Source organism: Leptodactylus fuscus, chromosome 4 (genome assembly GCF_031893055.1).
Source record: "Leptodactylus fuscus isolate aLepFus1 chromosome 4, aLepFus1.hap2, whole genome shotgun sequence".
In the NCBI taxonomy this organism is placed as follows: domain Eukaryota; kingdom Metazoa; phylum Chordata; class Amphibia; order Anura; family Leptodactylidae; genus Leptodactylus; species Leptodactylus fuscus.
In genome coordinates this window covers 194,316,075-194,334,831 of record NC_134268.1, presented here as the reverse complement: position 1 = coordinate 194,334,831, position 18,757 = coordinate 194,316,075, and the positions used below count along the sequence as shown (strand labels likewise).

Genomic DNA, 18,757 nt, shown 5'->3' with positions numbered 1-18,757 from the left:
CGTTTCAACAGCTGTCAAGTTGTCCTGCCGCTGAACTTGTTCCTTGCACCGTGCCTGTGACTGTTGCGGCATCTTAGCAGCTCGCTGGGCCACCATATAATGAGTGTGTTTCTGGCGTCGATGATCCATCTGCTCCAGCGTTTCGGTCACTTGACGCTGAGCTTGCTCAAATCTCTTCAGCTCCGCTTGAGGAGAAGTCTGTTGACTTCTGGCTACCGTCATACCTCTGGGTTTTTTTGGGGGAAATTTGTGACAAATTCGGTTTTCATTTCCTCAGCATGTTTAAAATTGGGAAACTGCCAATTTGTATTAACCACTTCAGTATCGGGCCAATTTGTGGTCCAGGACCAGACAAATTTATTTTTATTTTGTATGTGCGGTTTAGAAGGCTGTAACATTTTTGTCATATATCTCATTCAACTAATTTTTGCGTCTTTTTTCGGGGACACATAGGGCTTTATTTTTATGTATTTAAATTTTTTTATATCCGGGAAAATATAAACAAAATAGGAGGGAAATTATGTCTGGTTTTCACTTTTCTTTTTTTTTTTTTATTTAATAACACAAAGTGCTACTGAAAAACTTTCTAAAATAGTTTTTCCTCTCCATTACGGTAATTTTTATTTTATATGCTCTCGTCGGGGGGTGGGCTATAACATTAAATAATGGCATTTTATTGGCATATTATTTTACTTATTTTTTTTAATTATTTCAATTTTTTTTTAAAACTTTTTTTTATTTTTTATATTTTTTTCAGATGGTTAGAGAGGCTGATTTCCCCTACAAATGGGGCTGGTACATTTAGACCCAGTTGCAGGAGGAATACAGCCTCCTGCACCTTGTATATACAGTATACAGAGCTGATCTGGGTTCTGTAGGACCCAGCAGCTCTTGCAAGACACTGATCCTGGCGGATCACGTGACCGCTGGGTCAGAGGGCGGCCGCATCATGGCGAAGCCCATAGCTGTGTATATCGCGCTCATTGAGCGCTTTATACACAGCGATCGAGAAGGCAGGGACGGGAATAAACCTTCCCTACCATCTCTCTTGGAGCTCCGGCTGAAGTTACAGCCGGCTCCCAGTTTCAGCAATTGCACGATCTCGTGCAATAGCTGTGTTCTGACAGGACGTCCTGTCAGAACAAGGCAACCACTTGGACGGCCCGGAAGTGGTTAAAGGTGTTTTCTCAAATCAGTATCCAAACATGCTGCCTCCAGAGTCTGCTTCTGCCTTTCTGTATTTGTGTCTCCCGTCCTTCCTCTGGCTCATTAAGGCTGGTCTTACACGACCGTAATGATTTTACAGTCCGCATGTTATTGATCAGCAACACTAGTTGCTGATCATCAACATAGACTCCACAGATGCCCGTAAACTGCCGCACTCGCCCAAAGAGTTCTATGGGCGAGTCCGTGCAGTGCCATGAATTGCGGCCATTACGAACATGTTCTAAAAAGTGCGGACCTCGGTTGCGGCCCAGCACACCATGGATAAAATATCCGGTGGTGTAAGAGGCCGCATTGAGTATAATGTGTCCGCAAATGGTCCGCAATTGAAAACCCTCAATTGCGGACCATTTGCGGTCTTAAACTACTTTCGTGTAAGACCAGCCTTAGACGTACTTATGCAGAGTCTTCTGTTTGCTTTTACAGAATGGACTCAGTGTTATCTGTGTGTTTACATAGAGAGATAACAAACCAGGCGTTATCAGCAAGCTGCAGATTAGCTGATTCTCCTGATGGGAAGAGCCGTATAATATAGTATATGAACATACATTCATAACAGTCACGAAACCATGTCATTTACTGGGATATAAAGTAGCCAAAGTTTTAATTGAGGTGACAAACTATCTATGTGCCAAATTTCATCCAAATCCGTTCAGCCGTTTTTGCATGAAAGAGTAACAAACATCCAAACACACAAACTTTCACGTTTATAACATTAGTAGGATAATTAAAGGGGTTGTCTAGGAATTACATTTCGGGGTCTCATAGGCCAACAAAGGTGAAACTTAAAAAAAACCCCACAAAACAGAACATATCTTTCTCTGCACTCTACACTACATTGTCTAGTCCAGTGACGCCCAAGAACTTGTTCTGATGGAAGTCCTCACCATACATGACCAATGGGGCCAATCAGGGGCCTCAGAGGTCACAGGAAAGGGCAACACATATGTCTCCTGGATACCATTAGAATTGCCTCTAAATCACTTATATGTTGCTGTAGGGACACATAGTGACTTAGTGAACATATATTTTTGCGTCAAAATACAGTCAACTATTAATCCATATATAATTTACGTGGTTACATCTGCCTGAGGTTTGTTTTTGCCTGTATTGGACTTGCATACGGATATGCCAATACTTGTGGCGATCACGACAAAACAGTTGCTCTTGCATATGTGGTTGTGCTCCAGATGCACCAAACAGCCCATTTGCATGCGGATTAAAAGTTGTTTTCATAAGATTGCATTTTGACAATTAAAATACATGTGTGTTTTAGAAGTGTTTTTTGGTGGTAGTACTTCCCCTTTAAAGGATACCTGAGTTTCAATGAAAAGTTGACATATGGGCATGGTTGTAGCACATTTTACATTTGTCTCTGAAACTGTGGGCTGTACAATAAGGAACAGTGTTTCCCCCCTCACCTATCCATTGCTACTAATACTGGTTTCTTTTTTATATAATTCTGCTAGGAGTAACTGTACAGTAGCAAACAAATAACTGTGAATATCCCAAGTAACCATAATATAGGAGATCCAGGAACACTAGAATACAAATAAATTCAGGCATGACAGATGAAAAAAAACAATCTATGAGCACATTCAGGAAAGTTGCTTGCTCTCTGTGAATAATATCCCATCTGTAATCAAACAAGCAGCCAGAAGTAGAAACAAGTACATAAAAGATTTTTTTCCCCCTACATTATAAGCTGTGTGATTTGCAGAATGCTCAGTTCTTTGCACAGAGCAACTGTTTGCAGATGAGTGTGCAGGTTGTGAGGAAAATCAGCCCCTCTTCAGTCACTATGTGGAATCAAAACAGAACCTGCCCCTTCCACTTAATGTGATCCCGTCTTGCTTATCTAATATATCTATGGATGGACTTTGACTAGCAACAGGGAGTGAACTGCAAATTATGTAAAAGAAGCCACCTGGTGGCAAGAACTTTACAGAGGTTTTTCAGGCAGAAAGCAGTCACATTTTTTATTAAAGTGCTTTCCACTTTGATCCAGAATCACTTGCTCTATGAAATGAGGCTAACACTGAGAAAAGTTAGCGACCATTTAAGAAGGAAACATTACACGTAAGGAGGTGTTTTAAGACCATACAAAATGTCAAGAATCTGAATGACACAGATAAAATAATATATTCTGTTGTTATACTGTGAGGTGTTTTTTTTTGTGCTCTTTTTTTGTATATTGCTGCTATACTGAACCTCAGATAATTTGCCCGGACTTGTTAAGTGCTTTCACTCCTTGGTTAACACGTTCTTTGTTCTTCTAGGTGGCCCTCGTTTTCCCAAATAATGACCCTGCTGCGTTTATGGTAGCGTTTTATGGCTGTCTATTAGCTGAAGTTGTTCCAGTTCCCATTGAAGTGCCACTTACAAGGAAGGTGAGCCGCTGTGACCCTATTACTGCCTATAGGGCTTACAGCAATGGCCGTGTAATTAATACTAGAGCAATGTTTTATACTGAGAGTTACAGCTCCACCGCTGGTGGTCTGAAGACCTCTAAGAGAGGACCACTGACTTTTTGTGGAAGTTGGTATAGTATTTGGGGCAAAATTTTCAAGAGCTCTTGAGGTCTGGAGTGATTTTTTGCAATGTTTAAGGGTCATGGCTGGGTTGTAAGGAACGCTTTCTGATAGTATTCTTCCATAGCCTTGTACTGTGCGTTCCTCACAGTCTTATTGATGAAGCTAGGCTGTATCATGCACCCTTCTGACAGTGGAAGGATATCAGTGCTGAAACTTAGAGATGAGCGAACACTATTTGAAACGGCCGTTTGGAATAGCACGCTCACATAGAAATGAATGGAAGCGGCCGGCGCGCAGACTTTGCCGGCGTCCGGCCACTTAACCCCCTCCTTCCGGCTACGTCCATTCATTTCTATGGCAGCGCGCTATTCGAAACGGCTGTTTCGAATAGTGTTCGCTCATCTCTACCGAAACTAATGGCACCGATATCTCCAGCACCAGGGCACATACTGGCAAAGCTAACAGTGCTCTGAATTCATTGCACTGTCGGTTTTTTAGTGGTATATAATAACGTCCATCTCCATGGACATAAAAGGTCCAGGCACAACCTTGGCTTGATTTGATTGAGAGACATGCGTAAATGAAAAAAAAATAAAAATCCAGTCATGCTCCGGGAAAGATGGTCCAGCCATGAAGTGGTTAAGAAACATTTGCGTCTCAGTCACGATTTATATGAATCTTTAAAAACATGATCTGAGATGAATCCGCATCTATTTTAATGCCACATATTCACAAAGTCACTGTACATTACATTGCCGAGGAATTAGTTTCAGTCCTCCTAGCTCAGTTTGCTGCTTGCGGGGCTGACAGAAGTCAAGGAGTATTCACATAGACACGTAGCCTGCAGCTGTGAAGATGACGAACTGCGAGATTATTTTATAATATGCATCTTGCAGCGGAGGAACACATGCTCCATCACATTTGTCATGGCTTTTTTCTTCTACTCCAGAGTAAATTGTGTAGGAGTCGAATATGTTTTACTGTAGAAATGGTTTTCTGGCCAAGACGTGGTCTACAGAATTCTGAGTTAGAATCTCGTGCGCGGTGTCCTTAGGTGTCGGTGTTTGCTCTTGTATCATGATGCTTTATGTTCTCTCTTCTTCAGGATGCAGGAAGCCAGCAGATTGGGTTTTTGTTAGGAAGCTGTGGGGTTACTGTGGCCTTGACTAGTGATGCCTGTCATAAAGGACTGCCAAAGAGTCCTACGGGGGAGATACCGCAATTTAAAGGTGAGGATCCAGAAGCGCCTGATGTTTTTATGGCTGGGTTCACGTCTATGTTATAATTGGTTTTCTATTCTAGGAAATCAACAATGGTGGTGAGTCGGTTCCATCACCAACAGACCCCATTGACATATAGTGGGTTCAATCACAGTATATTATTTTACCATTAAAAATAGTGCTGCATGCTGCGCTAATTTTTTCCAGCGAATATGACGGAATCTGCGATGTTGCTTAGTTATTACAGATATTCTATGACAAAGCTTACCTATCGGTACAATTTTTGGTGCAGGATCTTAAAAGAAAATTCCTATTTAAAAACTGTAAATGAATAACCATAAAGTAGGGCGGGGTGAATAATCAAAAAATAACCAAAACCAGACATTGACCTCATGCAATTTTGTTCATATCGGTTATTTCAGTTCAGTTATTACAATATTTGCGAAGTTTTACCTGCAATTTTGTTTGGACCTATATTGTGGGGTTTCTTCAGACCGCAGAATACAATAGTTGGAGGCCTAGGAGAGATGACCAAACACTCTGGAAAAACAGTGATACTCGCCTCTCCTGGGTCTTATCCATATGCTATGCAAAAATTTGCAAGCCGAAATTGACTTAGATCTGCAGAATGTCAATTCTTTTTTTCTTTTCTTTTCATGTAGATTGTGAGCCCCATATAGGGATCACAATGTACATTTTTTTTTTCCTATCAGTATGTCTTTGTAGAATGGGAGGAAATCCACACAAACACAGGAGGACATAAAAACTCCTTGCAGGTGTTGTTCCTGGTGGGATTCGAACCCAGGACTTCAGCGCTGCAAGGCTGCAGTGCTAACCACTGAACCACCGTGTTGCCCCTTGCAGAATGTCAATTCTTATTGTGGGACTTTGATGAAAAATAAATCCGTTTTGTCCTACTCTAAGTTTCCTTAGCCATAAACCTGTGAACCATATTTGTTTTGTTAGGAAAAAATTTTTTTGTTTGTTTTATAAGGTTGGCCAAAGCTGCTTTGGTTTGTCACAGAATCCAAACATCTATCCAAACCTCCCCGAGATTGGTTTCCACATATCAAGGATGCAAATAATGACACTGCCTATATAGAAGTAAGTGTATGATTCTGACACTCATCAGAGTAAACGTTAACCTGTATATATGAAAGGCGTTTCCTGGACTTTTTTTGCATATTTGTAAACCAAGTCACCTTTACAGACAGAAGCAAATTTAATGGTCACTAGCTTTTCAACAATCTTTGCGTAAATCCATAGTACAAGTGAATGTAAGAAACTTTGTAATATATCTTATCAGAGCAAAATGCTTCTTTCCCCTCTATATCAAGCTCTTTTCCTTATCCTCCCTCCCTTCTAAACTTACATATACCCTCAAATCTCTTCTTAACCCATCTTGTTAGAGCAAGATCTAGTTCACTCATAGAGGTATCAGATTACACTGAAATCTATGGAGAGGGGAAAGGAGGAGGATCTGAGTGAGATAGCAGAAACACAAGCACTGACAGAGGCTTATGCATCAATACGTCAGGTTTCTATCTCACCCCAAGTGCTTTATACAAGTCATTTTCGATTACTTCTCTGAGTTCCCTATTTGGTGCTAGTGAGTAAGGAAGCAGATACTCTTTTTTTGTAGTCTATGGCAGACATCATAGTCTACGGCTGGATAGACCATGCAGAAGGAAAATCTGCTAAAAATGTAGAATACAAGTCATATAATGAAATGGTGATATCCCTCATGTACACACTCTGCACCAGTGATGGCGAAACTATGGCACGCGTGTCAGAGAGGGTACGAAGAGCCCCCTCTACTGGCACATGTGCGGTTGCTCGGATCGCTCACTAATGGGGAATCCGGAAATTGCTGCTTTCAGCTGGTTGTGCAAATGCACATCCAGCTGAAAGCTGTCAGTGTAGGCCGCACAGTGTACTGTATCACACAGTATCTGTTTTATTTGCAGACATGATATTAGTACAGGCTGTAATAACATTACACGGTCACTATAAAACAGATCCTGTGCGATGTAATCCCATTTATGCCCGGTCATCGTTGCAGCCAATCATAAGCCTCATTGTTAACATCTCCCAATTGGCCGGTGACGGCTGTGATGTGCTGTTTCCGAAGAGGTGGCCATAGAGGTCTGTGATTGGCTGCAGTGGTCACCTGACATAAACAGAATCAGGAGCTGTAAACCAGACCAGACATGGGGCCCGGGAGAGCTCAATAAAGTTTTTTCATGTTTATGACCCCATCAGCAGGCCTATTAAATAATAAGAAAAATGAGCCGGATGCTTTAATTCCAGATGAATCTGCACCTTGTCTTGCGTTAGGTTCATCTTCCTCGCGTCTTTGTGCTTAAGAGATAATCTAGGCCGGCTCCTTGCTGGCATACATTTTAGCATCATTTACACCATGTGGTGCAGGTCATGGCCCTGACACGATTTTCAGAAAAGTGTCACAAAAACACCACTTGCGACTATTAAACTCAGTTGCAAATCTCCAATTTGTGACTACCTTATACCAAAAAGTGGCATTGAAATGAATCCCCCACTGTTTTGTACTTAGTCACTCACCTGGACCAGTTGAAGGCAGAAGTAATGTCTCAGACTACCAAAGCACAGTGTGCGCCAAGTAGTTTAAAAAGTTGGTGTCCTTTTTAAGGGAGTGAAGAGGAACCGCACCAGCGAGATAAAAAGGGCACAGCGTCTTTTATCTATGTATTATGTATTTCATTTATCACTGGAAGGCTACATTCACCGAAACATATAGGTTTCTAGAAGAATAAAATGTACTGGGCTTAGGACAAGCGCACATTAAAATGGAATATCTACACCTTGACCCTAAAGTCATAAAGCAGTTGGTGCGGAGAGTTCCGGCTCGTCTTCCTTTCCCTGACTTCATAGTCTTCCACTTTCTCAGCAAGAGATCATTTTGCTCATTCTCGTCAGTCATATAACTCTTAAGCTAGGTTCACACTAGCATCGTCTATCGGTCCGTCTGAGGACCACAATAACAGATAAGCGGACAGCAAAAAAAAGCGGTTACACGGGGACAATAATGGGGGTCCATCAGGGGTCCCTTGTTTTAAAGCTAAAATCGGCAGAGGAATAAATCCTCCATGCACATGACTCATTGGAGATGTGAACATAGCCTTACTGACACTGATACATTGTAACAAACCACAGCTGGGCAAGCACAACGAGATGAGAATGGTTTCATTCACTGACAGCAATCGGAAATCTCGAAATAGAACACGACATATATTAGATAGCTTTGTAACTTTTCCGTATATAATGTTCAGATGGACTGTTGAGTGTTTAATGAGTTTTGTCTTATATAACTCTTGTCTTCCGCAGTATAAAACGTGTAAAGATGGCAGCGTGCTAGGAGTGACCGTGACAAGAATAGCGCTCCTCACACATTGCCAAGCGCTCACACAAGCCTGCGGATACACAGAAGGTAAATGGTTACCAAGCACTATTTAGTAATATTGTTAGAAAATAAGTTGAATTTTATTATATTGATTTTGATAAGATTTAATCAAGATTCTATTTTTTTCAGATATTTTTTAAATTTTTAGTTAAAAATTAAATATTTAGCAAATCTAGAGAATTTAAAATTTTGCTGAGTCTTAAAGATTTTCTCTAATCACCTTAATGGTAAAAGGAAAATGTTCGTTGTTGTACCGTGTTAGCCAGTGGGTTGGAAATATAAAAAAACACTAAAACTTGGTGATCTTCAGTAGTTGATACCTTTTTAATGGCTAACTCATAATGATGACAAATGGCTAACGTTTCGAAGCGCAAAAGCTCCTTTGTCAAAGCTCCTTTCCGCCCCGGCGTCCGGCCCCACAAGGCGCAAGGACACGGCCCGCACCTCAGCCACCCGACCGCAGCCGCTGGCCCACCCGGCCTTCGCCGCAGGCGGAACCCGCGATCGTCTTTTTAACTATACCGTCCTCTCCCACAAACCCAGAGAGGGGACCGGGCCTTATAGGATAATACGAGAAGAGCCTTTTAAAGTTTTAACATTTTATTAACCCAAGATGGTCGATACTAGGTCAGCCAGAAATACATTTAAAGATATACCCTGGCGGTCACAAGCTTATACGGTTACAGAGAAGGTATGTTACAGTGCAGTGAGATAAAACAGATTACAGAGATTAAAAGGTTAGAAACAGAAACAGTCCTTAGGCACCCAGCAATTCTGCAGCCAACGCATGGTACCCACAAGGCAGGAGATACAGTCCATTAAAGTCTCTGGTGGGGGCACCACAGCACCCCCCCACATAGCATATAGCAATAAAGAGAGTTTTTCCATACCGATGTAAAAAGTCCATAGTCCATAAATCCATGATCAGATAGGCGTTACATCATAGTCCTCATAATTCCATAAGTCCATTAGCATTAAAGTAGTATATGGCTCTCCTTCAAAGTCCCTTGGCCGCATGGCAATGGTGGCAGTCTTTTATCTTGTCCCATTGCCAGTGGATACGACCATAAATGCAGGAACTTTTTAGGGTCAGAGATCCAGCCATGATTCTCTTATTTTGGCCGGGTTATCTTCTCATACATGTAGTGTCCCTGTCTGATAACCTGTTTACAATAAGGAAATCATGGCTGGGTTTCTGACAATAGAAAGTTCCTGCATTTGTGATTGAACGGTACGCACGACACATTGATGAGATCTGTTTGCTGCCCGCACCTCCACTCTCTAATCTCCAAGCCTGGGCAGCAAAACAGACAAGAATAGGACATGTCCTTAATTGTGCCCTGGGCTCACGGCCCCATATAGGAGCCCTGTGTATGGGAAACTAAGACATAGAATAAATAGGCAACGCATGTACATGGCTTTCTCCGTTCAGTATTGTGGACATCATGGAAACGGCCAAGAAGGGGATTATGATGGGACCGGATGAGGGTTGGGGATAAATTTTGGACCCATTTATGAGACATTTATTGTATATCCTAAATCTTCAATATGGCAAATCTCAAAGCAATATTGTCATCTTTTACTATAAAACACTTGCAGATTATTCTGAGCTCCTTGATGAAATTAGAAACTAGAAGGAACATATTTATTATATAGTATATAAGACCGTATGTTCACTGTACTAACATATGGGTTATATTCAAAGGGGGTTTTCTCATAATAGTCATTATTAGCATAAAACTAGATATCACACCAATGTCTGATCTGTGCAATCCCACTGCTAAAACCTCTGCCAGTCAGTTGCGCCCTAAAGACAATATTGTACTGCCATGACCCATGCAGTTCAAACATATGTGGCATAGTCTTAGTAATGTGCCACCAATCTGTATCCTTTGACAAGCCCTTTAAAAGGGCTAAAAATATTGATGATCTCTTCTAAGGATTGGTCATTAATACCAGATTGGTGAGGTCTAAAACCCAATACCCCCACCACTCAGGTGTTCTCAGAAGCTTATACACAGAGAACGGAGCAGGAAGCAGACAGCACTTTTTTCTCTGTATTGATCAGACTAGGTCCTGCAGATCATCTCCTATTCACTTGAATGGTATCTAAGCTGCACTGACTCAGTTTCACCACTACATAGAGAACAGCGCTGTCTGCTTCCTGCTCCATTCTCTGTGTATTGATGGGGGTTCTGGGTGTCTGTCCACCACTTATCTGATATTAATGACCTATCTTTGGGATAGGTCCTCTATATTTTTGGAAGGATTACCCTTTAATTTAACAGCTTATTTTCTTCTAAAGCTGTTTGAGTTGGGAAACAAGAGGTCCTTACTAGAGATGAGCGAGTACTATTTGAAACGGCCGTTTTGAATAGCACACACCCATAGGAATGAATGGGAGCGGCCGGCACGCAGACTTTGCCGGCCGCTTAACCCCCTGCATTCCGGCTGTGTCCATTCATTCCTATGGGTGCCTGCTAGTACTCGCTCATCTCTAGTCCTTACTCATAGACCTCTGTCAACATCTTCAGACGGATCCAGGGCACTCGCAAGAAGTCTTTTTTTTCATTCTTTAGTGGAATTCCCCTTTAATAGTCTGTTACCCAGTTCATGTCTTGATGTTTTACAGATACCAGTATGGTTATAAGTGGGTATAACAGGTATAAGTGGCAGAATAGAAAGTTATACAGTAAGTGACTTGCATAGAGTGAATTTATAACCTAGTCATCTCCTTATCTACGTAATCCCTCCAGTAGATTAGTTCTTCCACATTTACAATAACCAAGGAATCTTTAGCTTCTAGTGTATTATGTGACGGACTTTATCTTCATTTACAATATATTCTTATACTGATATTGTGTCTTCCTTGTATAGCGGAAACCATTGTGAATGTTTTGGATTTCAAGAAAGACGTTGGGCTTTGGCACGGAATCTTAACGGTACGACGTCCACATTTTCTACTTGTTGTCCACTGTGTTATTCAATGTCGTGTTGTCCCCCTTCAGCACTTTACCCCATATATGATGACTTATACGAAATGGGCTATGATGTATATCTGTGTCTGTCCCCCATGCCCATTGAATTGGTGTGGGGGCGACAATCAATCCTACATCGCCCCACTCGGTCCGCATGGTAAAAAACCTTTACATTTTTCTGCAGAAAAAAGGCTCACAAAATATCAGGGACAGGGACATGCTTTTGTCTTAAAAATTTTGTTAGCCCCAGTGCTGGCTTTATAGCGAATGTGACCCTGGGCAGTTTACAATATAGAGACCTCTCCCCTTTCTATTTTTGAAGAGTTCTCAACCATACAGCAGCCTAAATAAAAGTGCCATGATAATACTACCATATACAGCTCCCATAATACTGCCATATAACACTAACGTACCGCTCCCATAATACCTTCATATAGTTTGGCAATGATAATACCATTAACAACCTACATAATACCACTATATACAGTCTATACAGTGCTGCCATATGGTGTGAAGATATTATACCCAACATAACACCTCAATTTAATTTCCAATAATACTGCCATAGAAACATAAATAATCCTGCTTAGTATTGGTTTGCATCTCTTATTACTGTCTTTGTTGGCCCAGATAAGGAAATAGCCCAGAAAGAAAGAGCATTGATTTTTAATGTATGTGTCAATAGGAATGAATATGTTGTCAACCACAGTAAACAGAGGAACATCTGGCTGTAAAAATTATTTTCTACTTCACCCATAGTATAATTTTACTTGTTTTGAGTCTTCAGATGTGGTTCTTAAAGGAGTTTTCCTGTTTTCCTTAGGATAGGCCATCAACATTAGATCTGTGGGGGTCCTGACACCTGGGAGGGACCACTACAGATCACCACTACAGTACAAATTGTAGCTGTGAGTTTAGGTACTACTGTTCCGTAGATCTCAATACAGTTTGCATTGTATGGCAAGTGAGCGGCGCGACTCTCCTGGACTGCCTCGATACTGCTGGTAGGTAATCAATCTTTGAAACCGCACACAAATTTATGCAAGACCTTTTTCACGACTGTTTTTGTGGCCAACATTCTATCTATCTATCTATCTATCTATCTATCTATCTATCTATCTATCTATCTATCTATCTATCTATCTATCTATCCATCCATCCATCCATCTATCCATCCATCCATCCATCCATCTCCTCTCTATCTATCTATTAATCTGTCTATCTATCTATCTATTAATCTATCTATCATCTATCTATCTATCATTCATTCTACTCTAATATACATTTTTTATTAAATTTTTTTCTTTGCTAAAATCTAGTTTACACTTTCCAGACCAGATCTTCTGTGATCATACACCTTAATAAATGCAACACAACTTTTCAGACACGTCTCCTTTGGCCTTATTGGTTTGGCAGAGGGCTCAATGTACAAAAGGGCCCATATCTGATCTACATTATGAGGAAGACAGCTGCGTCATATAAATTTGCGCCCACCAGTACTGCCAGATAAAAATGACTGCCTTATATTATCTTTATACAGCAGGTGTTCATGGCTAAAACCTATACAAAATAGCTGTCCCCAGCACACAAGCCATGGGATGCCCAGAGAGCAGTGACATGAGGCGTATTCTCATGCGGTGCCAGTCTCCTCACATAAGCACCAGCCATTCCCAGACATTACCATTTTTGCACTATATTTTTGTAACATTTGGTTTTCTGTTTCCGTACTTCACTTGGTGGGTTTATTTGTTCTTGCCGATTGCGGGTTGTTATACCGTCCCCACCTCAGGACATGAGAGAACGTAGTACAGATGTTTTTGGGCTCATTGTGTTCTCATGAAGCGGTGGATTATGTGGTGCTGCAGGATGAGCTGTCCGCCGAGGGCCTTTCATTATAAGAATCATTTGGAGCCTCGCAGCCCAGGCTCATTTTGCGCACAGTAGCACCTGTTATATGAGTGTGTACTTCCATCTTTGCTTGTCACAAAGGGCCTTTTAAAATCATAAAGCTGACAATAATCCTTCAATTCAGATGACATCAATGTTTGCTGGCTCTATAGTGTAACAAGAACTGTCCACTAACAAACAGGCCGCGTGATTCATCTGCCGATTACTTCATCTCTGTAGTATCACCTGCCTCCTACCCCTCCTCCCCCTCCCCACAGAAAGCCTTGGCTCTCGCCATCTCATGTTTCCGTCTGGGATTATTTTCTACTTCACTTCTCTCTTTCCATGAAAAGACCTTTTACAAAACCGTCATGAAAGACATTACTTTTACTAATAATTTAATAATATTATAATTACAGAATATTGTTACATTATTTCTACATTAATATAATTGAAGAATATTGTCCCATTATTTTATTATTATAATTGCAGAATATTGTTGCATTATTTTATTATAATTATTATAGAATATTGTTTCATTATTTCAAAACTATAATTATAGAATACTTTTGTATTATTTTAATATTATAATTATAGAATATTGCTACATTATTTAAGTTTGTAATGATAGAATATTGTTACAATATGTCAGTATTATTTTATAATTAAAGGGACAATGTCACTAGGAAATGACCTATTGTCTAAATCACGTTTTTATTTTATTCATATTTTTTAGGAATTTTTGGTGATGTTTTTAATTTTCCAAGTTATCTATATTTAAAAAAAAATCCTAAAAAAAATTCAGTGAAGCATAAATTGTCTGTCGCTACCTATGTCCTTTAGATGGACCATGAGAAGTAGATGCAATGCTGACTCTGTTCACATGTAAGGAAGAGTCTTCTAGGCATGCTCTGTGTCCTGGGGGGAGGTCCTTGTGTATAAAGGGGAGTGTCTAAATGTACGTGATCACTGTGATCATCAGTGTGACATAAGTGAGGTGACTGCTGCAAAAAATCTACAGAAAACAGGAAGTGTCAGCTAGGGTTGAGCCGATCTTGACTTTTCAGGATAGATTTTAAAATCTGATTTCCGATCATTTTTCATTCGAACCCGATCTCGATCCCAATTCCAATCCCAGTGTAAGTCAATGGGATTTTTTTATTAATCGGAGATTGGATTTTAAAAGCAATCCTACCCCCTGGTGTCCACTTACCTCCAGAGATGGCTGGTCCTGTGCCCCGTGCCTTCATTCTTGTCCTCGCTGCCGCTCCACGCTGCTCTTCTCTCTTCGCTACCCCCTCCCTGCCAGGTTAGGAGAGTGTGGGCGGGTTAGGAGAGTGTGGGCGGGTACTGGGAGGGGAGACGTCACATCTCCCTGCCCTGTACCCGCCCACACTAAGCCACAAGCCCCGCCTACCTAGCGCTTTAAACACTAACCTGGGAGGCGGGGCAGTGAGGCAAGAAGAAGGAGGGCACTGGAGCAGCCATCTCTAGAGGTAAGTAGCTGCTAGAGATTTAGTTTAGCCTTCCATTCGAATGAATGAAGACAGCCGGCGCGCAGGGGTTTAAGGCTGTGTGCCGGCTGCTTCCATTCATTTCTATGGAACTGCAGCGGAGCCTTCACACTGAATATACATCGTATACTCAGTGCGAAGGCTAAGCAATGCATTGTGGGAAAAATCACCGATCTCGATCCCACATAAAAAGATTGTGTTCGGAATTCCGATCGCGATCATGAAATTTTCTCGATCGCCGATCGGAATCCGATCTTTTCCGAACACGATCGCTCAACCCTAGTGTCAGCGTATTAGTTGACATGGATAATGATAATGGATAATAATAGCATGGAAAGTTTTAAAAAATCTCACCAATAGTTCTTTAAGATTTGATTACAAAAATTAGTTGTTTTTTTTTCTGAATAATTTCAAAATATTGCCTTTAAGCCTACCATTTTTGAGTGGACCTGTCACTTCTCTTGATGCGTTTTGAGATGACAATTTACAAATAAACTGACAAATAGGTTATACCATTCCCTTTGTCAAAAAGAAAAGTGGGGTAGACTGTCCGACCAATCAGAGCCAGTGGTTTCAGACTGTATATGGACACAACTTTTTAACAAAGTTAATCGTAAAAGCCAGTTCATTTTTTTTCATACATTTCCAGGAGGAATGACAGAGGCACAACAATGCCTAAGGCCTCTTTCACACGGGGCACGGGATCACGTATTTTGGTCCTGATTCTGATGTGAGAATTGGACCAAAATGCGCCTGCCACGACTGTCGTGGATTCCAACAGTCGCGATTTCCGCCTCCGGAGTAGGCTCAAATGAATGGGCCTAGTCCAGCGAGTGCTGTCGTGAGGCGGACGCCTGGGCTGACTCAGCCCCGGAATCCGCCTGAAGAAAGGACAGCTCGCTTCTTTTTTTCTGTGAGCTGGAACATACTGGAAAAAAAAGGAATCTAGCCATCTACATAGACCTCTATTGTTAGTGGGCGGATTCTGAGGTGGATTCGGCGTCATAATCCGCCCCCTCTTGCCCCGTGTGAACAAGCCCTAAATGATCCACCAGTGTTATTATTTTCAGAATACACATATTTACTAAAAATAAAAATGGACTGACTTTTCTTTAAAAGTTTATCCAGAATTAGAAAATACGGTTGCTATCTTTGGAAAAACTACGCTTCCTCTTAGGAAGTGACATCACATCTGTTGGTCACATGGCTCATTGCCATTTATTTGCATTCCATGTGATCATTGGATGTGAACTTCTTTATTTATTACAAATGGATAGTGAAATCTATTACATTTTTGTAATATGTTTTTATTTTTTTTTATTATAAATTTTTTAATTGTGTTTTCTGTACATGGTTATAGGGGCGGCCATCTTGCCTGAGCTTCTCCTCTGTGCTAACAGCATTTAGTGATATGCTTTGCAGCATAGTTCTAGCCATAGGTAGCAATACTGAAGCCGACTCATTGAGGTCTATGGGAGAGTTTTATACAGATGCTCTGTGCAGGGAGATAAGCTGTGACATCATCTATTCTCTGTGATAGATCAGTGGTGTTCTCTATAGTGGTGTTGTCATCTATTGTAATCCTGTCTGTGATATAAATGACAGGACTGCTGCAAAGAAAACCCCTAAAGAATTGGAGTTTAGTCTATGTCAGTCTATTATTAGACTCAGTGGCAAGAGTGAAAATTGTAGAATTTAGTACTATATTTTAAAAGTACAGATACAGAGTGACATGGAAAATAAATGCAATAAAATAAATTTACTAAAAAAAAAAAAACCTAAATAAAAAACTGGTTACATTCACTTTAAGGACATGTTGCTTTAATTACTATTTATAATACTTTACCATACTAATAACTATTATTAATAATACTATAATTTTTGTAATTTTTGTCTTACCAGTAATGCTTCTAAAAAGTACCAACCATTAAAGGGATTCTATCATTAAAATGCAATTTTTTTGTCCCTAAAACGTAGGAATAGCCTTAAGAAAGGCTATTCGTCTCCTACCTTTAGATGTCTTCTCCGCGCCACTGTTCGGTAGAAATCCCAGTTTTCTTCTGTATGCAAATGAATTCTCTCGCAGCACTGGGGGCGTCCCCAATGCTACGAGATTACTCTTCATTGCCGCCTCTATCTTCATCTGGAACAGCCTCTCTCTGCGTCTTCTTCTGGTGCTGGCTTCAAACTTCTAGGCCTCGGGCAGAGCCAACTGCGCACGCCCGCGGAAATTTTCCTGTGGCCACTTACACTGTAAGCTGGTGTGAGCGGCCATTTTCTTGTTGATGTTTACACAGTAAGCTGGGGTAAGTGGCCACAAGAAAATGGCCACGATCATAAACAGTCAGCTCTGCTTGAGGCCTGACGGCAGAGCCTACTGCTCATGCCTAGAAGTTTAACGCCAGCTCTGGAAGAAGGCGCACCGAGAGGCCGTTCCTGGCGAAGGTAAAGGCGGCGCTGGAGAGTTCTTTCGCAGCATTGGGGACGCCCCCAGTGCTGCGAGATAACTCATTTGCATACAGAAAAAAACTGGGATTTCTACCGAACGGCGGCGCAGAGAAGACATCTAAAGGTAGGAGAAGAATCGCCTTTCTTAAGGCTATTCCTACGTGTTAGGTACAAAAAAATTGCATTTTAATGATAGGATCCCTTTAAACTTATTGTCCAGATGAAAAAAATTTATCAAATCTTAGTTGTTTTTTTCACATGCCTGCTGTCTTTTTGACTGTAATTTTATTCAAAATCAGTTATTTCTAGTTTTTTCTTACAACATTGTTTATTTTCGCTCCAACCCTTATAAAGGGGGTCTATAATTTTGAAGTTACCGATCTCTAGAATTTCTGCCATCAGGAAGGAGATTGGGGGGAGGGAGAAGATCTTCTATTTACAGATATTGACTCCTAATCTGTTCTTGCACGTCCTGTGTGACAACCGCTCTGTAGGTGATGAATAAGTCAGATCAGATAGACGGAGGTGCTCTGTGCTTAAATCCGCCACCTGCTCTTCCTTTTTCCATTACTTTGCCCTTTTTGAACATCAGCTTGACTTGAACATCTCACATTTCCATCTAATTTGAGTAAGGAACTATATTCCTAGTAGATGCGTGAAGGTGACTCGGATGTTGGATCCCCAGGAGGGCGCTGTGTTTGTGATCTGCAGGAACAAAAGTTGAGCTGTTGTTTTTGATATGTGTTCGGTGTTGCTTTGGGTAATATTTCTCTTGCTATTAATGGCTTTGTTAGTGTTGTGGAAGAAAATTGATTTTTGGATTGAAACAGAGCAGGTGATGCAGCTAAATGTGAACTTCATCTAAATATGTAAGTTCTCCTCATATAACCTTGCATTTGGTAACACTTGGAAACAGATCCTGGAGAGGTTATTTTTCTGGACAGGATTTAAAGAGGACCTGTCACCGGGTCTGAAAAACCCAATGACAAACATTGTCTGTTCAGCGCTGTCACCCCCTGAGCACTTTGATGTTTCGTTTGTCCATATCTGTTCAGCCATTCCAACGATATAGGCCCTTTTACTGTTGTAATGCTGCGATTTATAGTATAATAGACAAGTGGGTGGTACCACGGTGGTTTCTTCGAGGATGGGGTCTTTACTTTATATCATGCAGTGTCACCTCCCATCTGCCTAGTTTACCTTAATTGCATCATGATTTAAAGGGATCCTATTATTAAAATGTTTGTTTTTCTGACTAATACGTCGGAATAGCCTTAAGAAAGGCTATTCTTCTCCTACCTTTAGATGTCTTCTCCGCGCCGCCGTTCGGTAGAAATCCCGGTTTTCTTCTGTATGCAAATGAGTTCTCTCGCAGCACTGGGGGCGGTCCTCAGCGCTCAAAGAACACTGGGGGCATCCCCAATAGTATGAGAGAGCTCTCCAGCGACTCTTCTATCTTCTTCTGGAACGGCCTCTTCCCGAGTCTTCTTCCAGCACTGGGGGTCAAACTTCT

At 41.1% G+C, this 18,757-nt stretch overlaps 1 protein-coding gene across 10 annotated transcripts in view; it reads left to right on the top strand.

The window, feature by feature from the left end:
• The window catches only part of DIP2C (disco interacting protein 2 homolog C), a 346,599-nt gene that overhangs the window by 232,855 nt on the left and 94,987 nt on the right, over positions 1 to 18,757 (top strand). For 5 of the 10 annotated variants that reach the window (XM_075271576.1, XM_075271574.1, XM_075271578.1 and 2 more), the window contains 6 exons: positions 3,504 to 3,614; positions 4,864 to 4,987; positions 5,973 to 6,082; positions 8,342 to 8,444; positions 11,050 to 11,109; positions 11,295 to 11,359. In XM_075271576.1, coding sequence (XP_075127677.1) covers positions 3,504 to 3,614; positions 4,864 to 4,987; positions 5,973 to 6,082; positions 8,342 to 8,444; positions 11,050 to 11,109; positions 11,295 to 11,359 — 573 coding nt within the window. The remainder of the gene's footprint in view (positions 1 to 3,503; positions 3,615 to 4,863; positions 4,988 to 5,972; positions 6,083 to 8,341; positions 8,445 to 11,049; positions 11,110 to 11,294; positions 11,360 to 18,757) is intronic. The other 5 variants (XM_075271579.1, XM_075271577.1, XM_075271582.1 and 2 more) reach the window with 1 other exon arrangement.